This window comes from Macrobrachium nipponense, chromosome 33 (assembly GCF_015104395.2).
Source record: "Macrobrachium nipponense isolate FS-2020 chromosome 33, ASM1510439v2, whole genome shotgun sequence".
In the NCBI taxonomy this organism is placed as follows: Eukaryota; Metazoa; Arthropoda; class Malacostraca; order Decapoda; family Palaemonidae; genus Macrobrachium; species Macrobrachium nipponense.
The window spans coordinates 28429062-28453383 of record NC_087219.1 but is presented as its reverse complement, the minus strand read 5'-3'; the positions used below and the strand labels follow the sequence as shown (position 1 = coordinate 28453383).

At 44.2% G+C, this 24322-nt stretch overlaps 1 protein-coding gene across 1 annotated transcript in view; it reads left to right on the top strand.

Annotated features, from left to right (window-relative positions):
• The first annotated feature begins 12972 nt into the window (after positions 1 to 12972).
• LOC135203053 (two pore calcium channel protein 1-like) overlaps positions 12973 to 24322 on the top strand; it is a 734396-nt gene continuing 723046 nt past the window's right edge. The window contains exons 1-2 of the mRNA XM_064232644.1: positions 12973 to 13162; positions 14162 to 14244. Of these exons, the coding sequence (XP_064088714.1) occupies positions 14168 to 14244 (77 nt within the window). The 5' untranslated portion in view covers positions 12973 to 13162; positions 14162 to 14167. The remainder of the gene's footprint in view (positions 13163 to 14161; positions 14245 to 24322) is intronic.

The window sequence follows — 24322 nt, the reverse complement described above, 5'->3', positions numbered from 1 at the left end:
GAATGTAGGGAATTGTTCTGAGAACTTTATGCCTGAATATGGAAAAAGTGAAACTGATAGATTGCAAAAGCAATTAGTCAGGTCAGGACTTAAACCTACTAGTTCTCTCCCACTTAGTGTCCCTTCATCTGCAGCTATTCCTACTCAGACTAGGCATTTTGGTAGTGCTAGTATTGTCTTCCTTTGTAGCTCCTCCTCATGCTCCCCATTTGGTTCAGGAAAAGTGTGTTAAGAAGTTAGAACATAACATTAAACCTACTTTTAGTTCTAATGCAAGTTGAACTGAGTTCGTGACGGTGAACGTTCCAAATCCCTCCATAGTGTGTGTTCTTTTCTGTGTTCCCACGTTAGAAGTAAGGTGTTGGTGTCCTCGTCTGTATGTAGCCCGAGCCTAGGACTGCTCTGTGACAGTTGGTAATGTCCGCTGCCAGGGAACTGGGTCGGTCCTCGGAACGATGGGGTTATGTGCTCTCCAATACCTTCTTCACCCTTTTTGCGGTCTGAATTTCATTTAACGAGTTCGTCTAAGGACCGTTTTGGTAAATGATAATCCTTGCTCCATAGGCGTGTGTATTCTGCCATCATCAGCACCTAGTTTGAGGTGTTAGCATACATAGGATTAATAATTATATAATATAGGTATAGTAGATAATTTTACTGAGATGATAATGTGTCTGTAGTCAGTTTTACACGTTCCGATATTATGTCGACTCAGTCGACTGTTTATCCGATCTCTCATGTTTTGGTTATGCTAAATTCTTGTTAGCTAGCCTATTCCTCTTTCTTTGTAATCCTTGTGTTCGTTCTGTGCCTGCTTTTTCTTCGGCTATCGGCAAATCTCTTACTACTGCCTCGATTAATGTTTCTCTTTCAAGTCTACACTGTCTATAGTATCTAAGGTTGTCTCCAAGTTAGATATTAGTCTAGCTTCAGAGCTTTCTAATGACGTGTTGTATAGCAATGCTTGCAAGTATGTAGGTTCACTTTTGGACGAGGTGGGAGAGTCATTGTAACTCCTCTCCCACCGCCTCGTTTTCTTTCCCTCAGTTGGCATGTGCGGACTTAACTAAGTCCTGAGTCGCTTTAGACTGTCTTCCTTTCATTAAGTTGTGGTGGATGCAATACAGTACTCGGCTGTTGTCACCTCCTATCGGCAGAAGAAGTGTTTGAAATGGAGTTGGAGAAACTCGTTCGGTCTGGTCGGCATTTGTTGCAACATTACACTTCGCTGTATTCTCATTTAGTTGAGGAAAGAGGCCACATAGAGAATGTCTTGCTTGTCTTAGCGTATTTCGGTGCCCTCTAAATATTGGAGAAGGGAACCTAAGCTTTCTCCTATTAGAGCACGTTTCGTAACTTTTCTCGTACTCAGACACACAAAGCTCCCTTTTAGGTTTGCCTTGCCTTGCCATCTTGTTTCTTTAAAAAGTCTCAGAGAGCCGAAGACTGCATCTTGTGATACAAACACTTCTTGGTGCTATCTACTCTAAATACTATTGAGCAATTTCAAGTTCAAGAATTACTTAGGGTCTTCTGTAGAGCCCTTGTAGCCTCAGGGCAAATGATTTTCAGAATTTTTAATGCTCTCGGTAGATGTCTCATTCTTCTGTTAAGAGGAAATCAACTCAACTACACAACTCCATACACTTCCACTAACTTATGCATCTCCTTAACTGTTTGGAGATGTTAAAATGTCCCCTCCCAATAAGAGGATTTTCAAGTTATCAAAGGATCTATCCTTAAGTGGAAAACAGCCATGGTTTGGGTCAGAAACAGCAGTCTGTGTATTGCTGAGGGTGCCATTCTAGAGGAATTTTCAGCACCTGGAACCTTGTAGACATCAATGTTTTCTGTTAAGAGATAGGAAGACTTTTCGCTGTCTACTTTCAAAGTTATCATTCCGTATTTTCTTGGTGTTGCATCATGTACTTTTAGATCTTGCTGAGGATCAGCACTGTAAGGTGTTGAAATCAAAGTCCCTTCATCTCTATATCAGTCTCTCTCTGGAATTTAGATTAGGTCTAAACTTTATCTGAATTATTTACTATGAAACCTTTTATTTAGCACTATCAGCAGTTAATGAGTAAATTTATTGCCAGCACCCTTCTTTAAGCTGTTGTAAACGGAATGCTATTTTATCTTTCTGCCTCAGAGCTGAAGGTGATGTTAAGGCTCCGTTTTACAGTGAACTGTAAGAATTCCAATGTAACCTCCTTAGTATGGAAGAAGAGGAAACTTCTCTGTCATGTTGGGGCAATTAAAACTTAGAACATCTTTATCAAAGTTAAATCCTGGAAGAGGCAAAGTTAACCTTTTGTATTGTGGGAAACGTATATGTTGTTGTCAAAGGTTAAGCCTGGAAGAAGCAAAGTTAACCTTTTGTTTTGTCTTTTTAGAAACTTATAATGTCTTTGTCAGGGATGACAAGGTCCTTTATTGAAGGTAAACATTCATAATGTGAGCAGCAGTTGTAACTTCATTTAGTGTTAAGTCAATGTTTTTACCCTCTCACTACCTTAAGTTTACAGAATCATGTTTGAAAACAGTAGTAAAGCCCTTAATCCACTACTAGTAGTGGGTAGTCTTTCCCTGAACCAAGGAAAGAGGAATTCTTTGGGCTCTTTTGTTTAAATCCCGGGTTTTAATATTTTGGGGAGTGTAAAGATACTGATTTTGCATAGGAGCGTACCTTTATATCGTAAAAGTATTTATTTTAAGAGACTGTCATTTTAAAGGGGTTTTGGACCTAGGCACAGGGGTCCCCTCATGCTGCTTCTGCTTCATTCTGGTTCATTCTGGCTGAATCAAAGCAGTTTTGTCCATAAGGCTGCTCTTTGCTCTACATGTATGAGAGCCTTGATCCCTGAATGGAATCCAACTTCTGGTGGTAGTACAATCCAAAAAGGATTCCAGATCAGGTAGTAATGTTTTGGGTTTCATGCAAGAAACCTTTATCTCGAATGGCTGAGCAGATTTTTGTCTAGCTGCACTATCCACTGTCCCCTTCTTAACGTGGGAATCAGGTAACTTTAACAATAGGTAAGATTCATCATAAATAATATCAATTTTCATAATAAAATTTATGATTTGGATACTTACCTACTGTTAAAGTAGACCCCACCCAGCCTCCCCTCTGACAAGAGCTAAAACATTTGAAACACACCTGGTGGAGAACAGGTAAACTAGACAGTCATCGACTTTTTGTTTGAATGCAGATTTGCTTAATCGGCGTGGAGATATAGCTAACTTTAACAGTAGGTAAGTATCCAAATAATAAATTTTATTATGAAAATTTATATTTTGTCTTAGCAGAGCACTATGGCACTACCTGGAGAGGATTCACCATCTCCGACCTGAGTGTCGATGACTCTTCAGTAGTACCAGTGTTCAAAGAAAAAGGTGTCCAAGAACAATATTTTTCTGGCTTTGTGCAACGATCAGGAAGGCGTACCCTGCTGCTGGAGCTGACACTGTTACACTTCGTCCGAGAGCTCACGAGGTCAGGGGCATTGCCCGTCCCTCACATTCTGTAAGAACCTGTCGGTTCAACAGGTTTTGAAAGGGGGAGTCTGGTCACGCCAGACCACCTTCACTTCTCAATACCTTCTGGATATTGCCCACAGGTCATTGGACACATTTTCCTTGGGACCATTGGTGGCTGCTCAACAAGTTGCATCTCGCCTCATTGTACGGTATGAATAAGCATGACTGTGGAGTGACTGGCTCTCCTTTCATCTCTTTCATCCTATACTACTCTTTCCTTCCATGTGGAGAGTAATGTGGATTGTCACCAGTGGCGGCTCGTGGCTATCATTCCGAGGGTGCTGTTACTTAATTTCTTTTTTGTTTTTAGATTCCTTCATATTAACTGCATAAACACACGCATATTATATATATTATATATATATATATATATATATATATATATATATATATATATGTATATATATATATATATATATATATATATATATATATATATATATATATATAGATATCATATATTATATATATATATATATATATATATATATATATATATATATATACATATATATATATATATATATATATATATATATATATATATATATATATATATATATATATATATATATATATATATATATATATATATATATATTTTCATACATTCAACTTACCTGTCAGATATATACATAGCTATAGACTCCGTCGTTCCCGACAGAATTTCAAATTTCGCGGCACTCGCTACAGGTAGGTCAGGTGATCTACCGCCCTGCTCTGGGTGGCAGGACTAGGAACTATTCCCGTTTTCTAATCAGATTCTCTCTGTCGCCGGCTGTATCAACATTGTTGTTACTTCCTCCTGACTAGAATTCGTTTTTCGCAAAGCTTTTGATCATCTCTCGCTGATATTTGGTGACGTACTTGGATCGTTGTTTGGCATTCGCTATCGTGGACTGTTTTTTGGACTTGGTTTTTGGAATTTGTGAATATGTCTGATTCTAGTGTTAGTTTCAGAGTGTGTGTGAATGAGGGCTGTAAGGTGAGGATTCCGAAAGCTTCGGTAGATCCTCACACTATTTGTAGGGGGGTGTAGAATGGTTGAATGTTCGATTGAGAATACGTGTAACGAGTGTGAGAAACTGAGTGCACAAGAGTGGAAGAATCTACTTCTTACTTGAAGAAGTTAGAGAAAGATAGAGAGAGGAAGGCGCTTATAAAACCCGCAGAATGTCTGCCTCTCATGATTTACTATCTAGCTCTGTAGCTTCTTCCTATGATAATCATGACCATTCTGTTTCAGCCCGTTCACAAATTGCTAATCCCTCTAGTTCTGCTTCGGAAATAGCAGAACTTAGAGCTTCCCTTCAGAAAATGCAGGAAAAAGTCGCAGCATTGGAAGGTAAGGAAAGTGAATGTGGTAGTGATATTAGTGTCCCCAGTGTAGTGGAGGGGGCGTCTGGTCGTCTCTGCGACGCTCCCAGGCCTAGACCTCTTCCAAGCTCCCTGGCCCGGAGGAGAAGGAAAGTCGAAAGCCGTACGGGGGTTGTGGAGAATCCCCAACGATCAGGCGTCCCTTCGGCAGAATCGATCGTATCGACTGCCAAGGACCGCTATAGGAAAAGCGTCCTTCGAGAGTGCTTTTCGTCGTCTAGTTCGCCTTCTCCGAGAAGAGGATGGAAGGAGTCGAATCTTTCCCGTCCTTTGAAGAGGAGTATGAAAGAGCATGAGCTCAATTCGAGTCCCGAGCGCTTCTCGGAAGGAGGAGCGCCTTCGGTAATAAAGAAGGCGAGAATACATTCAGACTCTGGGTCTGGAAGAGATCCTAGAGCGCCTTCCAGATCTCCCTCTCCTAATTCGGAAGATTCCTCAACCAGGAAAATTTTGAAGAATATGCAAGAGCAATTAGCCTTGTTAGTAGGAACTCGTTATAAGGAGCCTACTCGTAAGAAGGATGATAGGCTTCCTATTAAAAGATCTAAATACCTATCTCCTGTCGGGCGCGACGCATCCTTCAGGGGAGTTGTCGCACAGGCGGCCATCTCTGGGGGGAGCGGTGCGCTAGACAGGAGAGAAGTAAGAAAGGAAGTTACTCCTGTCAAGAGTAGGGCGCCAACCAGAAGCCAGGCTCCGAGTAGGCGCAACGAGCCAGTACAACATTCAAGATCTTCAATCAAGCGCCAAGAGTTAGCTGAAGAGGAAGATCCTGTTAGGAGTAGAGCGCTTGTGAGACGGAAAGCGCCTACCGGAATCAATACTCCTACTAAACATCAGACGCATGCTAAGGATCAGGAGTATTTGGAACGACGTGCTCCTAACAGACGCCAGGAGTCGTCGGGCCTAGATACTCCTCCCAGGCGCCAGGAGTATTCTGAACTGAATACTCCTCCCAGGCGCCAGGAGTATTCCGAAGCTTACTACTCCTACCAGGCGTCAGGAGTACTCTGGACTTAATACTCCCTCCCAGGCGCCAGGAGTATTCCGAAGCTTATAACTCCTCCCAGGCGCCAGGAAGTATTTCTGGACTTCATACTCCTACCAGGCGTCAGGAGTATCTGGACTTAAATAACTCCTCCCAGGCGCCAGGAGTATTCCGAAGCTTATACTCCTCCCAGGCGCCAGGAGTATTCTGGACTTAATACTCCTACCACGCGCCAGGAGTATTCTGAACAAAATGCGCCTACTAGAAGCCAGGAGTATTCGAGGCGCTCTGCGCCTGCCAAGCGCCAGGAGTATTCCAAACACGTTACTCCTCCCAGGCGAGGTACTCCTGCTGTACACCAGGCGCATTCCTCGTATGAAGAGCCTGACACTCGTAAGAGAGTAAGAGAAGAGTCAGAAGAAAGAAGGGAGCCTTCTCCTTCCGAGCCTATCAACCCAGAAGATGCCTCGGAGGACGAAATGAAGGAAGGATCTTCGAATTATAAAGTTCTTTCGTCCCTTCTATTGGAGAATATGAGACTCTTTGACGCCAGCTGCTCCCCCTTCTCCACGCTCTCTGTTTTCGAGCACGAAAACACACAAGTCTTCCTCTTTCCTTAAAATGAAGCCTGCTATATCTATGAGGAGGGCTCTACAATCTCTTGACTCCTGGTTCAAGAAGAAGAAGGAGTTGGGAAGGACGGTCTTTTGTATGCCTCCCCTAAACTTACAGGGAGGAGAGGCATTTGGTACGAACGGGAGAGAATATGGGATTGTCTCTGTCTGTTTCAGCTGAATCAGACTTCTCGAGTTTGGTGGATTCGTCGAGAAGGCACGCCTTGAATGCAGCGAAGGTAACATGGGGGCTTTCGGAAACGGACCACCTTATCAAGGGACTTTTTCACACTTTAGAAGTTTTTAACTTCTTAGATTGGTCTCTTGGGGTTCTGGCCAAGAAATCTCAGGAAAAAGAACAACTCGACCCAGAAACCCCCCTAAACTAGCATCCTCGCCTGCATTGATAAGGCTGTTCAGGATGGATCGGGTGAGGTATGCTCCCTCTTTGGTGCAGGAGTTTTAAAGAAGAGGGCGGTGCACAGTGCTTTCCTCACGAAGGCTGTCTCTCCTTCGCAGAGAGCCGCCTTATTGTTTGCGCCTCTCTCTGAACACCTTTTTCCCTCGCAGTTGGTGAAGGATATCGCGCATTCTCTAACTGAAAAGGCCACCCAGGATCTCCTTAGACAATCCTCAAGGAAGAATAGGCCTGTGCTAGTGAGGAAAAGAAAGTGGCTCGCCCAGCTCAGCAACAGCCCTTTCGAGGATGGTCTTCCAACTAGACCGATCGCCAGAAGGAAGTCAACCGATAAGAGGGGCAGGTCTTCCTTCCGTCCCCTTTAAGAAAGGGAAGTGAGAATTCTGTCCTCCAGACACCCGTAGGAGCCAGGCTACATTATTTTGCGAAAGCCTGGGAAAGACAATAGGAGCGACAACACTTGGACGATGTCGATTATCAAGAAGGGGTATCGCATCCCATTCAAGGACATTCCTCCCTTGACAACATCTCCGAGGAATTGTCCGCCAGATACAGGGACCCTGTTCTGAGGGATACTCTTCGTCAAGATGGTGGAACAGATGTGGGACAAAAGAGCAATAGAGCTTGTGCTGGATTGCAACTCCCCGGGGTTTTACAATCGCTTGTTTCTTGTAACAAAAGCCTCGGGGGGATGGAGACCGGTACTGGACGTAAGTGCGCTGAACAAATTCGTCGAACAACAGAAGTTCAGCATGGAAACGTCTGCCTCAGTCCTTGCAGCACTGCGACAAGGGGATTGGATGGTGTCCCTAGACCTTCAGGACGCATACTTCCACATCCCGATCCACCATTCGTCGAGGAAGTACCTTCGATTTATGTTCGAAGGAAGATTTATCAGTTCAGGGCCCTGTGTTTCGGCCTGTCCACGGCTCCTCAAGTCTTCACAGACGTGATGAAAAATGTAGCAAGGCACTTACATTTGAAAGGGATAAATGTCTCCCTGTACCTGGACGACTGGGCTCATCAGAGCCAGGTCTCAAAAGCAGTGTTTGGTTTGGACCTGTTAATAACACTGGAATTGACAAAATCTTTGGGATTGATCGTGAACCTCGAGAAGTCTCAGATGATCCCCAGCCAGAACGTGGTTTATCTGGGGATTCAGATGGATTCTCGGGGTTTTCGAGTTTTTCCATCTCAAGAGAGAATAAAGAAAGGCTGTGCCACAGTATCGAACTTTCTAGGAAAGAGCGCACTTCAGCGAGGGAATGGCTGAGCCTTCTGGGAACCCTTTCCTCGCTCGAACAGTTCTTTCTCCTAGGAAGATTACATCTTCGACCGCTTCAGTTCTTCCTAAGAAGAAGTTGGAGTTGGAAGACAGGTCAGCTCTCGGACACGTTTCCGATCTCGGAAGAAATAAAACATCATTTGAAGTGGTGGTTGATTCCATTAAGGGAAAACAAAGGAGTGTCCCTGCAAGTACGGAACCCAAGCCTGACATTGTTTTCAGACGCCTCGGAGGCGGGCTGGGGTGCAACATTGGGATCCAAAGAAGTGTCAGGCACCTGGTCGGCAGAACAGGTGTCATGGCACATAAATTGCAAAGAGCTCTTAGCAATTCACCTGGCGCTAAAGAAAAAAACTTCGAACACTTAGTCAGAGGCAAAGTCGTGCAGATAAATTCAGACAATACGACAGCTCTGGCTTATGTCAAGAAGCAAGGAGGGACGCACTCTTTTGCTCTGTACGAGCTGGCAAGGGATCTACTGATTTGGGCGAAACCAAAGGAAGGTAGTTCTTCTAACAAGGTTTGTTCAAGGGGAGAGGAATGTGAGAGCGGACAGATTGAGCAGGAGATTCCAGGTCCTTCCCACAGAATGGACACTCCACTCAGAAGTCTGTCAGAGCCTTTGGCTCCTTTGGGGAAGCCTCAAATAGATCTTTTCGCCACATTCCTCTCCAAAAGGATAGAAACATGTTGCCCTGGTGGAGGATCCCCGGCTTATGCAACAGACGCCTTTCTCCTGGACTGGTCAGGGATAGACGTTTACGCTTTTCCCCCGTTCAAGATACTGGGGGAAGTAGTCAGAAAATTCGTGGCATCCGAAGGAACCAAGATGACTCTGATCGCTCCGTATTGGCCAGCTCAAATTTGGTTCACAGAGGTGATGGAATGGACAGTGGACTTCCCCAGATCTCTTCCAAACAGAATAGATCTGCTCAAACAACCCCACTTCGAGAGGTACCATCAAAATCTACCCGCTCTTGCTCTGACTGCCTTTCGACTATCGAAAGACTTGTCAGAGCGAGAGGGTTTTCTCGCCAGGCAGCAAACGCAATTGCTAGAGCCCGCAGATCATCTACTAGGCGAGTGTAACAATCGAAGTGGGAAGTTTTTCAGAAACTGGTGTAGGTCGAAGAAGCTTGTCCTCTTCAGTACCTCTGTGACCGAAATTGCAGATTTCCTTCTGTTTCTTAGACAAAAAGTCGCATCTCTCGGTACCGACTATTAAGGGGTACAGGAGTATGCTTTCAGCAGTCTTTAGAAACAGAGGATTAGATCTAACGAATGATAAGGATTTGCACGACCTCATTCGTTCCTTCGAAACATCTAAATCACTTGAACCTAAGGTTCCAAGCTGGAACTTAGATGTGGTTCTTAAATTTCTATCATCAGATGAATTCGAACCACTTCACACTGCTTCGTTTCGTAACATCACTAGAAAGTGTTTGTTTCTGATGTCTCTTGCAACGGCAAAAAGAATCAGTGAGTTGCACGCCCTTGAATCAAGAGTTGGCTTCAAAGGAGATTCTGCAATTTGTTCATTTCAGTCCCTTTTTCTGGCCAAAAATGAAAACCCTTCGAATCCCTGGCCCAGGAGCTTCGAAGTGAAAGGACTTTCTAGTTTGGTGGGCAGAGAGGCAGAGAAAGATCCCTTTGCCCAGTTAGAGCTCTAAAATTTTATCTGAACAGGAAGAAGCAGTTGGGGGGTTCGCATAAAGGTCTTTGGTGCTCAGTGAAAGACCCCAAGAGAGCAATGTCCAAGAACGCATTAGCCTTCTTTGTTAGAAGTGTTATCACAGAAGCTCATAAGAATTGTCCAGATGATTCTTTTAATCTTTTAAGAGTGAGAGCCCACGAAGTTAGAGCAATCGCAACCTCTGTGGCGTCCAAAGAAATATGTCACTAAAGAACATTTTGGACGCAACTTATTGGAGATGCAACTCTGTGTTTGCATCCCATTATTTAAAAGACGTACGAGTTACGTATGATAAATGTTTTTCTTTAGGTCCGTTTGTGTCAGCACAGACGGTTCTGGGTAAAGGAGAGAGCACCGATCCTTAAATATGTGTACGTAACCCTCTTGTCGGATGTGTTCTGGGGTTTTCGGTGTATGGGAGTGTCAGTTGTCGCACAGGCGGCCTTCACTTCTCTTCATTTGAAAATCGAGTGACATCTGACTATTAGATGGGTACAAAAATTTTGTTATTTTTGTATGTATGAGTTTCGAGTTTGTGGTTGTTTGCTAAGAGTTTGGGATAACTCTAGGCAATCTTAGAACTAACACGGGTTAGGATCGGGTGATCGGGATTGGTTGTGTGCTCCTTAAATAAGTGCGTGTTGTCATATAAGCGGATGTGCTCCCATTGACAAACGCCAGTTAGGATTCTGTCGAGTAAGTGGAAGAGACCCCATCGACAGATCCACAAGAACTCTTGGCCACAGATCACTATCTCGCTAAGGCTCTTGAGATGAAGCAGACTCCTGGGCAGTAGCCACGAAGTCTTCCATCTAAAAAGGTAGGAACTAAGGTTTATTTATACCTACAAACATATGTTGTTTACCTGTCTAGTCAGTTGGTTAGCTGTCTCTTGCCCTCCACCAAAGGGTGTCAATCAGCTATGTATATATCTGACAGGTAAGTTTGAATGTATGAAAATGACATTGTTATGATACAATAAAGTTTCATACATACTTACCTGGCAGTATATACAATTGAAGACCCACCCAGCCTCCCGCAGGAGACAGGTGGACAAAGAGAGAATCTGATTAGAAACGGGAATAGTTCCTAGTCCTGCCACCAGAGCAGGGCGGTAGATCACCTGACCTACCTGTAGCGAGTGCCGCGAAATTTGAAATTCTGTCGGGAACGACGGAGTCTATAGCTATGTATATATCTGCCAGGTAAGTATGTATGAAACTTTATTGTATCATAACAATGTCATATATATATATATATATATATATATATATATATATATATAATATATATCTATATATAGTATATATATATATATATAATATATATTATATATATATATATATATATATATATATATATATATATATATATTATATATATATATATATATATATATATATATATTATATATATATATATATATATATATATATATTATATATATATATATATATATATATATATATAATGCATGTGTTTATGCAGTTAATATGAAGGAATCTAAAAAAGAAATTAAGTAACAGCACCCCCGTGAATGATCCACGAGCCGCCACTGATTGTCACATGCTAGACTGAGCACAGAAGCAGGTAAGACATTCCTTAGAGTAAACCTATTTTCTTTGAATAGTTAATAGAAGCAAATATCTGCCCCTTCCCTTACAAGGCAGGGGAAGGGAGCCCTGGCATAAGACAAACCCATAACTTGTATTTGCCGTACAGTCTCCGACACGTGGTTCTTTGCTTTCCCACAAGGGAGACTCATACCTCTCCTCTAAGAGAAAAGCCGAGATGACTGACTCTGATCTTCCAGTTTCATAACTCCGATTAGATCCAGTGGCCGGATCCTCTTCCTCGCTCTCACGACTAGGAAGAAATCCCAGGTAGGCTGAACCCCAGTCAGTTCACTGGAGCTCAAAGGTTCCTCCCACCAATCAGTGAGTCTTCCTATTGTAAAGCACCGTCGGTTTGTATATGTACAGTGTCCCCCGTATTCGCGGGGATGCTTACCAAACCCCCACGAATAGTTAGAATCGCGAATGTTTGGAACCCCTATAAAAACACTAAAAACAGCCTATTTTGTTAGTTAAAACTTAAGAAAAACCACTAAAAATTGTCATACTTGGTTTTTTAATAGTTTTATCACAAAAAGTGCATTGTATGATGAAATTGATAACAAAAACCAGGAATTTGTGGATATTTCTCATAGAAAAATACCGCGAATGCGCAAATTTTCTGCGAATAATGCAGGGAAACGTTCCCGAAAGAAATCCGCGAATGTGTGAGTCCGCGAATCCGGAGAACGCGAATACAAGGGGTCTACTGTATCATGGTAGGAACAAATCGCAATTTTTAAAAGTAATTTGTATTTTTCATAACTATACAAACCTAGGTCCTTTACACATAGTGCCCACCTCATACCACTCCTCAATCTGTTACCTGGGCCAAAAGCAAATTGGAATGTTTACGTCTGGTCGGAGGGAGTACCAACGACTGGACTGGTAGCTTACAACCGAACCGCCTTGTTTGAAGATTTCAGTGCCCATATCCAGGTTACGCCTCAAGCATATCCTATTGTAAAGGACCTAGGTTTGTATAGTTAAGAAAAATACAGTTTACTTTAAAAAATTGTACCATATTTTATAGCTATGGTTGTGGTGGTGGTTATCTTGCATTAATCATTTCAAAAAAAAAGACACGTATGTTCTTTGAGTATCTGGATACCTGTGGATATCTCCAGCATTTAGTTGTCATGTGAATCTGCTATTAAAATATAGTACATACATGCATCTATTATGGCTAAAGTGCTTGATTGCCTGGTATTAGTCTTAGCCAAAACTAACCTGTTGCTGGTATAGTCTTGTTATCAGAGGCTGAAATGTCACAATTGACACCTTGGAACCATTAAGGATGTAGATAAGGAATGAATTCCCCAGTATCAGCCCTTATTTTTGACAGCTGAGTGTGTGTCGTGTTGAATTCCTTTGTCTTGTGAAGGAGAGGAATGAGTGGTTACTTCACAATTTCTGCCTGTAATATTAAAAGAATTTTGATTGCTTAAAACATTTTTCTTTTTTCAGTTCATCATAGAACTAGCTCATCTGGAGGTTTGAAAAGCACAGTCGATTTACTGCCGTCAGTGTCTATTTCGTACGACAGCAATGCCGAGTGCATTGAAGTATGCAATGATGCTGAGAGTTCCATTACTGTAGATCCTCCTGCTGATCCACCTTTATCAGATTTGGTATGAGTATCTAAGGCTTTATATTTGGCAGAGTGAACTAGCATTAGGATCTTGACTTTCTTACTAGCTTTGTGAGCTTGCAACTTATGGTTTAACTGACCCCACTTCATTTGATTTTATTGTAGAAACATCAATAAATTAAAAACTGTTTCAGAATTAATATTAGGCTATGATGCCTTACTGGTACATGGTTAGTACTAGTACATTAGTGACACTTGGGTCTTCCAGGTACAGGTTGTCATTACAAGTTCTCATTGTGTAAAGAATTTTTTGTATTATACTTTGTGTTTACAAAAATGTCAAGTTTTTTTCTGTACACTAGATACCCATGACCAATATGCCTTACAGTATGCAGTTTTATAAATGCATCTAAGTGTCCCATAAGTGTTTTTATTTTGTCTAATTTTCCATCTGTTCATCTTTGTTTCTTTTTACACCATTTGAATCCTTTTTAGTAGGATAATTAGTCACAAATATTTTCTTTGATTTATTTATTAACTTACTGATAAATGCATGAATACTTTATACCACAAAGTAATATGAATTACTGTCTAATTTAATGAATATGTACGCAACTTTTAGAAAACTATTTTTCAAGAAAGATTAATATTTAGTTTGTGCTGTGGATCAAACTTCCCATACTTTTGAATAACAGTGATAAAACTCTCCCTCTCGTATCATAATTTTTATGTAGTAATTTTCTAACTGATAGTTTAATCTACTGTCAAAGAAATCTGACAAATTACAGCATTTACTATTTTGTTTAGTGAACCTTTTTGATTGGTTGAATATGTTCATTGTTTCAGCTGGTGATTTGGTTATCAAAGTTATTTCCATGATTTTTCTTGAGGTACTTTGCAATTTATCAAGTAATATTAATTATTATAGTACCATGTTGAGACCAAGGAATATGAATGGTAATTTTATAAGTAGCACAGCTTCCATAATGTATTTTTTTATTTCATTTTTTTAATGTTCAGTTGAAATACACCTTTGCAGGACCTGATGCTTGCGGCAACATACGTTGAAGATGCGAGGTGTGGGAGGCATTCAGACTTCAAAATATCAGAAAGGCATTTAAAGTAAGAATATGCAGTAGCTTTTTTCAAATAAAATTGGGAATACGGTATTTCCAAAATAGGTTTTTGTATAAGTAACTTACCAAGTACTAATTACATAGGTATAAGTTCCACTTATACAGACACTTGAATTCAAAATTTAGTGGATAGTGCTTCAAACCATTGTGTAGGTGACCAGTCCCACCCACTAGCACGAGAATAGGAATGACTGTAAGCAGAAAGCTCAATTTGTTCTTGCCATCATTGGATGAACACCTGTGATGATGGTAGCTTGTTCGTTGTTTTCTGGTTATTACTGGATTTCAGTGGTGTGCATTCCCACTGGAATGCATATTTAGTAACCTTCAATGGAATCTCAGGATGAGTTCTTTCTTGTTTTGTTATTATTGAGTTGATTCATCAATTAATCTTTTGTTTACCCTTGCGAGCTGACACTAATAGTTTGGCACTAAAAGTAATATTGCAATACACTCCCTGAACACCTGAATTAGCCCTGGTCACTGACCAGCCCGAACTATATCCCCACATATTCACCCACTAAGTGGGTAATTTTAACTGTCAGCGTTGCCAATGCTGCTGGTAAAATCTAGTCAAATGAGTTACCTGTGTTACCGTTGGCATGCTGCTGCAAATACCCGGCCCACCATAGCCTGTCACCTCAATTGGTTCTTCATTAGCGTGGGAAACTGGACGTGGTTTTACTCCCAGCGAACTTTTGGTCATTTAGCCCGACCATCACAGTGTTTACTGAGACCTTGATAAGGTTTTGATATCCTTGCCTTTCGTTTACAACATCTCTTCCGATTTTCCCCGATTTGGATTGTATTTCGATTGTTTTTGGAACTTCTCTGTTATCATTGGGAGTAGATGGTTGAGCCTCCTCAAGAAAATCCTTACTTCAATCTTTGCTTCATCAGCCTCGCCTCCAACAGCTGCTGGTTGAGATGTTGGCATACTTCGTTCCTGTGCTAGTGCAACAAAGGATGAGTGCCCTCAAATGACAGACATTCCTTATGTTTAAGATGTAGGGAAGTGCAATGCATGTCATACAGAGGTCCTTAAAATGTAAGGATTAGTTCATTAGATCACTTAGGACTACCAAGAGCATATAGAAAATAGTGGCAAAATCGCAAGAGTTAAGCAAAAAAGAGCTACAGTAAGAACGGTTGAGAATTGGAAGATAGAAAATGCCCAACTTGTTTGCTAATTTCATTACAAAGCTAATTGAAATAAAGATAGCAGTAGTAGCATAGGTGATACTAATCATTCTCTTTCAGCTTCCCTGCCTGTTCCAGAACCAGCCCTAATGGGTGCCAGGTGTCATGGAGAACCGCAAGCACAGAGTGTAGGATCTGCCGGCCCCTGCGGGCCCCCCCAAGGCAGAGCAGGCAGTGTCTAGCAGCAGATTCCCCCCTAAGGTGTAAGTTCTAAGGTTAATGTAAAGTTAGGCCAGGGACAGACGAGTAGAGGTAAAAGGTTAAGCAATGTTTAGGAAGAGAATAGCAGGTTAGGTTCCCTCGGTTTCGGTCTCCCTTGTAGTGTCTAGTGTGAAGGTTCATCTCTGGAGCCATCTTTGGTTTAATTTCCTGCTTCGAGTTCTTTGAAAAAGAAGCTTCTATTCCATGGTTGGTCGTTTGGATGTGGTTTCTGGTTTGTATGGTTCTGAAGTTTTGGATAGCGCTCCTTCGTCTTCGAAAGTTCCTCTTTCTGTCTGTGGTTAAATTTGGTTCGTCTTGTGGTAGTGGTAATCCTGGTGATCAGGTTGTTGATTTGACTATTCGTATATGGCACGGTATATATTAATATCAGTTAAATCTCTAAGCAATGCATATTGACTTATGATAATTCAGTACAGAGAAATTGAATAACATTCACAACAGTAGTCCAGCCTAAAGTATACTGTATACTACATATCTGTATATTCAATTACAAATATTGGCCAGTCCTGGGGTTCAATACATTCTGACTTATGATGACTCAGTACCGGAGTAACTGAACACGGAACGAGAATCGGAATCGTATGATATTCGGTACAAGAAGGTAATTGAACGAGAACGAGAATCAGATTCGGTCGGACTTCAGCATTGTTGGACTGTGTAGGCTTGCCAGCTACTTAATCCAATATTGTATATATCCTCATATATCGTATTATAAACACTAATATAACGTCATATTTTGGTTCGGGATTCAATCATTCAGCTGATGGCTTATGCGAGTTACCTCGCCTTATTTAACTCATTCTTGGCTGAGGTAAATAGAGAAAGTATCATTATTCCCATAGCGCTTCTTAGCCTTGATTGGCAGGCTCGGTCTGACGTAACTAAGCTGCTCTCCACCTATTCCTTGCTTTCATCTTGCAGTGGTCAAGCGGGGAGGCGGTCTTTTAACTATGTTGAGATTTTAACATAGCTAATAATGGTATCTTGTATCATATAACTCATAAGAATTTGTACAATTTATTTCATTGCTTTCCAGAATATTCCTTCTGGTAACGGATTCGGTAGTATGACGTCCTTCATCAGTTTAGCAGACAAATTTCCGTCAGTAATTACATGATGCCTCATGTCAATTACAGTTACGAATATAATTACCAGTCGCATAATCAAATTACATCTGAAATTTGACATTAGATAGTTTAAAGATTTACACTTAAAATTACCTTGAAAATATGCAATTGATTACAATTCAATTGAATTACAATTACAAGCTTGCCATTAACGCATAGCCCTACTTAGGGGTGGGGGGGAGATGTGGCCTAGACAGGCAGAGATGCCGACTGGTCAATTCCTTCACTCCAGATGCAACCATTTCATTGGGTCTCAGCGAATGTTCTTGTTCTTAGTTAGCATAAATGAATATCTGGGTACTTTACATGATTATATGGAACAACAAAGCCATATTGTTGCGTGCCTCACAATGTAATTTTAAGTACAAATTTGACCAATACATCTCATTGGAAACTAGTTTTTTTCCCCCTCTGATAGTAGTTTGCATAAATTTCAGGGATTCTGTTCATTTTCACTCGTTTTCATCAGTATGTATTATGAGCTTTACGTAATTTATCTTTTGCAAGTAGTTTTCTTTTTACCACGGCTGTGTTTTGAATTTAATAAAAGCTTGGAGAGTTTTATTCATGTTGCTAATGCACGTAATATTACCTTATCAGCTTCAGCTACATTTGTAACATAAATACAGGAAGTGTTTACTGTCGTACGCGGATTGAATACAATAACGGGTGTTGCTAACAAAGTAGTTTCTCATTTGGTTGTTCATGATTGTACGTAGTTATATAAGTATATATCGTTAAGATAATACTTATTAACTTAGAAGGTGGTGTAAGTTATGGAGGTGGAGATATTAGATTTTTGTAATTTGCTCGCATCTCTTCTCTCTCTCATCTCGTCTCTCTCTCTCTCTTCCCTCTCTTCTCTCTCTCTCTCTCTCTCTCTCTCTTTTTACTTTCCTCTTTTCATATTCTCTTTCTTCATCTTACTTTCCACCATCTCCATCATAGTGTAACAGAGAAGATTTTCCTCCTGTTACACCTTTCAACCATTTACTGTCAATTTCCTTTTCAGCACTGAATGATCTCATAGTCCTAATACTTGGCCTTTGGCCTAATTTCAGTTTTTATACTTTCAACTTCCCTGTCAGATATATACTTAGCTATAGACTCCGTCGTCCCCGATAGAAATTCGAATTTCGCGGCACACTCTACAGGTAGGTCAGGTGATCTACCGCCCCGCCGCTGGGTGGCGGGAATAGGAACCATTCCCGTTTTCTAAGTCAGATTATCTCTATCGGCCAGGACCATCAAAATTGTTGTTGTTCCTCCTGATATGATTTTCGTGTTTTTTCATCGCTATTGATCTTCTAAGCCGGTCTTTTTGGTGACGTATTGGATCTTTGGTTGGGCATACTCTTTCGTGGACTGTTATTTGGACTTGATTTGGATTTTTCGTATAATGTCGGACTCTAGCTTTCGGTTAGAAGACAGTGTGTGAATGAGGGATGTATGGTGAGGCTACCGAAAGCTTCGGTAGACCCTCACACAGTTGTAAGGGGTGTAGACAGAATGAATGCTCTGGTATCTAACACTGTAATGAATGTGTAAGTTTTGAATGAGGAAGAGTGGAAGAATTTTAATTCTATTTAAGAAAATTGGAAATGGATAGGGCTAGGAAGGCTTCCTCCAGAAGCGTAAGTCAGTCTCGTTCTAGCGAGCCTATTAATATATCACCTAACCCTAAACATGTAATTACTTCCTCTGCTACTACCAAGACTGCAAATTCAGAAAAGGAAATTGCAGATCTTAAGGCTGCACTTCACAGGATGGAACGTCAGATGCAAACTTTAAAAGGTAAGCGCAGTGATAGTGACTTAAGTGTACCCAGTGCAGTGGAGGGTGCGTCTGATCGGCTTCATCTCGCTCCCAGGCCTAGACCGCTTCCAAGCTCACAGGCCCAGAGGAGAAGGAATGTCAAAAGCCTTACGGAGGTTATGGAGAATCCCCACCGATCAGGCGTCCCCTCCGGCAGGTTCTGTGATGACCCGAACTGCCATGGATCGCTATAGGAAAAAACATCCTAAAACAGTGTTTTGTTCCGATACGTAATACAAACCCTCGGTCCTTTAACAATAGGAAGGTAACTAGCGCAGCTGGGACTGGTCGTAAGCTTCGAACAAGGGGAGAACGGTAGTTAACTGCTTGTCCGATCGTGCGCGCGCCCGCATGCGCACCCCGAGAGGTGAAGAATCACTTTTGCTTTCGGCCGCGGGTGTGAAGGACGTGTTCGTCATCGCTCTCTGCCCGCTTCATCGTCGTATGCTTTGTTTATATTGTGTTTTCTACTAATGGTTTGGTTTGACTTGAAAATGAAACTGTAAGTACACTGTTTTCATTTTCATTACTTAATTATGAATCAACATGGAGCTATCGCCGTAGAGACGGCGATTTCCGCTCTTTTCATGAATTGAACCCTTGAATTGAACTGTCTTGGTGCCGAGGGCGGGCGCACTCGCGCCGAGTCATGTATTTTGGGCGAAAGTGTGTAATTGAAAGATGTAAGTACTCTTTTTCATTATATTTTTGCCCTGTGCGTTCGTTGCCGAGAGCTTGATTGCGCTCGGCAAGAGCCTCTTATTTGTATGAATAGAATTGCAATGAAAGTGGATTCGCAATGCATTTTTCTTTTTCATTTTCATTTATTAATTTGCATCAAATTTAATTTTGGATCAATTTCCGCTCTTACCCGGGAAATTAATCCTTACGATTTATTGCTGTGAAAGTGAAAATAGCAAGTGCAGTATTGTTCATTTTCATATATATTTATGATAGCATCATATTATTATGGATCAAGTTTCCGCTCTTACCGGGAATTGATTTTCCCTCTTTAAGTTCTATGAAGTGAATCGCAAGTGCAGTATTCTGTTTCATTTTCATATTACTTTTCACTGCTGTGCGGGGGTAGGGGAAGCGAAGGTCTGCCAGGAAGTCGTCGGAAAGCTCTCCCGCGACTCCCTTGGTATCCGATTCTTCGTCTTCTTTCCTGCCCCCCGCTCAGCTTCCTCGTATTTGTTTTTGGGGTCTTCCTTCCGTTCGGGGTGGGGGCATGTCTTCCCCCCCCCGTCCCCCCCCCCGCGTGAGGGAACCCCTCTTACTAATCTGTCTGTGCTACGCAGGTGCTACAGCCGTGGGAGACGACCTTGGACAGGTATGGACCACTGCGGCTGCAGGGCGTGCCTAGCATCCACGATCTGCTGCAGAGTCTAGCGAGGTCTGGGGCGGTGACCTTGGAGTGGTCTCCACTCACAACCTTCACGGCCGCTTATGCTGCTTCCCCCCGCTGGTCTACACTCCCCATGCTGTGTTTCGGTGACGCCGTCTGCCGCTTCTAGGGCGGTCGCCGCCGTACCGAGGATGGGGTATGCCCGCCAGCCCGCCTGTGTTTTCTTTCCTCTTCGTGTTGCCTGCCCCAGACTTCCGCTGTTCCAGCAGCTCGCCCCTGGACCGGTCCGCCAGTACCACGCTGGCTGCCGATGATTCTACGAGGCGATGGCTGGGCCTGCCGTACCTGTCGCTGATGTGGTTTCCCGCTAACTGGCTTTGGCTGTCCCTTCTGTGTTTACCGCTGCGCTGTTCCTGCCGCTCCTGAGCTGGTTGCTGTTCCTGTCGCTCCTGGTTCCTGCGCCTGTCCATGCTGGTCCTGCCCATGGTGTGTCCTTCCCCAGTCCCAGGTCCTTCCGGACAGGTGCAGTCTGGGCCCCGTGTTGCTTCGGCAATAGGCCCGACTCCGGCCTGGATGGGACCTGACGACTGTCCTTGCGTGAGCTGACGAAGAAGAGGAAGGTGTCATCTTCGTCCTGTTGCTGCCACTTCCCCTTCGCCTTCTAAGGCCCATAAGCCGAACCGGAAGAAAAGAAGGCTGCCCTCCCCCCAAATAGAAGTAATCCTTTCGGAACTTCTAAGGCACCCGTCCCACCTCGGTGGGACGGGGGGTCCTTCTGCTGGTCCTCCTGCTCCTTCGGAGCGGGGCCCGTCTCCCCTTCCGTAAGGAAGAGATAGACGGGGACCAGAGGAGTATCGGTTAGCTCTGGTACTTCCTCGCCTGGTGCTAGCGGCGATGCCGCTACGCCAGTTCCGGCTCGGTCTCTCGTTCGCGGGAGATCCCGAGTGTACGCTCTCCTCGGGAGACCGTGCAGCCAAAGTTTCGGCGCCAGAGTTCGCTCGGCGCCCAAACCAAGAACCACGGCACGGAGCCAGAAGGCTGGCGAGAACCGCTCAGGTGACTCTCGCCAGGCCAGCGGCCGCGTCTCGCAGCGACCAGCTGGTAACCGACCCGGGTTTTGTTTTCCCCCTAAGAAGACTCCTTCGGGAACTTCGAGGGCTCGTCACATTCCGGTTGTGACGGGGGGGTTCTTCTGCTGGTCCTCCTGTTCCTTCGGGAACGGGGCCCGTCTCCCCTTCTGAGAAGAAGAGAAGACGGGGACCAAGGGTGTGCTGGCTACCGCTGGTACACCCTCGCCTGGTCTTGGCAGCTCTGCTGCTAAGCCAGGTACCGGCTCGGTTTCTCGTCCGCGAGAAGTTCCGAGTGTACGATCTCCTTCGGGTGACCGTGCAGCCAAAGTTAAGACGCCTGAGTTCGCTCAGCGTCATGACCGAGGCACGGAGCAGAAGACTGTCGAGAGCCGCTCAGGTGACTCTCGCCAGGCCAGCGGCCGCTCTCGCAGCGACCAGCCGGTACCATCGGGTTGGACGTGACGGTCTCTGACCGCCACGGGTTGAGGCTGGGAAGAGGTCCCCAGGTCCCCTCGACCGACGGTACCAGCCTCGGCTGGTACCAGCGGTTTGACGTGCCGCGAGGACGCTCACCGGTCTCACGGCGAAAGCGAGCTCTGCAGGTCACCTGACCGCCGCTCCCACAGGGACCAGGCGGATACGGTGACCAGCAGCAGCTCGTCTGACGCACGGGAACCGGGGTCGACGTGCTCAGTCAGCCGCTCGCCACAGTGAGCGGCACGGCCAGGCCTGCAGATCGATCCTCACGCGGGTTGGTGATCGGCTGCAGCCCCCCACGTACGCTGGTCCTGCCAGCGAGGCGGGGGGGGAGCGTCAGGTCTGTCTCTCCACTACCTTCAACTTCCTCGGGCTACACCGGAAGAGCGAGGGTAGCTAGGAGTGATCGTGAGAGGTGCGCCGCTCACGGTCCCGTCACGACGCCGCACGTGCCACGTATGGTCTTAGGACCAACCAGGACGTACGCGCAAGTGATTGGAGGCGACCGTCAGGGGGAGAGGGGGTGTAGCGTCAGTTCTGTCTCTCCGATACCTTCAACTTCCTCGGGCATACGCCAGGAAGAGCTAGGTATATAGGAGTGATCGTGAGAGATGCGCCGCTCACGATCCCGTCACGACGCCGCACGTGCCAGGTTGGTCTTAGGACCAACCAGGACGTACGCGCAAGTGATTGGAGGCAACCGTCAGGGATCTGTTGCTGTCCTTCTTCTGAAGGAGGAGGGTCCTGGGAGCTGCTCTTGTTGGAGGGACTGGACGGTCCTACTCTCAAGACGCTGTAACTTCCGAGATTCAGAGCAACTTTACCCAGGTTATTGCACTGATTCGTCAGCACAACGACCGGGGGGACGGATCGCCGCTCCCACCAGCAGAGCCCATGTCTCTGCTCGAGTCGTTTTGGGGCCCGAGAGGGAACCCAACAAACCGAACGGTGGGTATGCCCCGATCGGAGCTTAACCGATTCTGTCTTGAACCAGAGTCTCTCGTCTCCGGACAAGAAGGCTCTCTCAGTTCTGGCCGGTCGATCAAGCTACTTCCACCTCCTCTACTGCGACAGCGGCGTTTCTACGTGTCTTCGGACACCGTATTTAAATACTCCTTCGGTCCTCCTGAGAGGTTTCGACCTCGACGAGGACTGGAATGAGTCGGAGGACGGTATATCGGCTCTCTCCTGTCAGGTGTCGATCAGCCCCACCCAGACGACGTTTCACAGTGGCGGCAGACCCTTACCTACAGTGAGAGTTCGTACCCTCCTCGGGAAAAACGTTTTCTCCTGACGATAAGTTTTCCCAGACTCTGAGAGGCCATCGCCGCAAGGCGATGGCTGCTCCTACTCTTCTCCCAACTGCTAGTTCCACTGGGAAGGCGAGCGAGTATCCAATTCCTCCCCCATTCCCATCTCTCCTTACGGCTACGAGGGAAAGGGGAAGGATCCTACAGAGATTTCTCTGTAGGATCCCACGTTGGGGACTGCGCTACAGGGGGGACCTTCGGGTCCTACCTGACGTAAGCCCCGGTCGTTGAGGAGGGATCCTGCCCCATTCTCGATTTCTACGGGAATCGAGAGGACCACCAGCCGATATCGTTTGACGAATTCGTGGTGGGTTTCGCAGACTGCTTAGAATTCTACGGAATTTCTAGCGCATTCAGAGTGTTTAGAGTTTCTTACGATCTCCAAACACTTAGCGAGACCACGGTCCAAAGTGAGCGAGACGAGAATCCCCGATATGTTACACGATAATCGGGAACCTCGCCTATGCTCGAATTCCTGGAATTTCTAGCATTAGGAAGAAGACTGCTGCTGAAAGAAGACTATCTCACAGTAGGCGACCAACCTGGAATAGAGAAGAACGGACGGGAATATCCAGTTTGGCTGGAACTATCGTCTTAGTATTCTGTTCACCATTGAAGCTTTCCCTCGAGGAAGACTTCTCCTTCACTCTCTTTAATAGAGAACGAAGGTGGTCGATCTCCAATAACCTTATTTTGTTTTCTTGAAGGAAAGAATTTAGGGATGGGAGATCGATTGTTCCAGCAATCCTACAAAATATACTACGCATATTAAACCTGCGAACATGATTCTGCTAAGCAGTTTGAATGGATGTCCGGAAGGGGTAAGGGAGGCATATCCTGGTTATTTCTTTCCCCGACGGGATTGCGACTTAGAACGAAAAGTAATTCATAATTGAAACTGGCAAAACCCAGGGGTTTGCCTGCCAACCCTCCCAGGAGTTTCCAGTTTCAATTTTATATAACTCATGGTGTTGTCAACAACAACACCATTTTTAGCTTTTTATATGGTTTACCGAAATTCGTTTCGCTTAAATATAATTGCGTCGAGCATTTATCTTTTTTATGCTCGGTGGTTTCTTTAGCCGAAACGCATTCCTTGCGTGGAAAAGGATTACTTGGCAAACTCAGGATGACGGACCGTCAGCGACCAAGGATTACTGCGTATTGAAATTGCCCAGGAGGCATTTCAGTAATCAGCTGCCGCTTTGAGGATAGACTGTTGTTTATGTCTTTCTCACCTGCTTTGATTGAACTAACAAACCGCTAGCTCTTGTCCCAACAAATCACGGACATTAAGTCTCTTTGACTTAAACGGGGATTCTCGCATAACATGAATGACCATCTACTTGCTGAGAAACGCTAGTATTCATCGTCTTCGGTCTTTGCGAGAATTTTAAACAGACGATATCTATTCGACTATCATCTTTCTGTTTACCGCACGGGTAAACAGAATTCTGTAATAGTCTCTGCTGCATCGTATCCCGATAATGCGAAT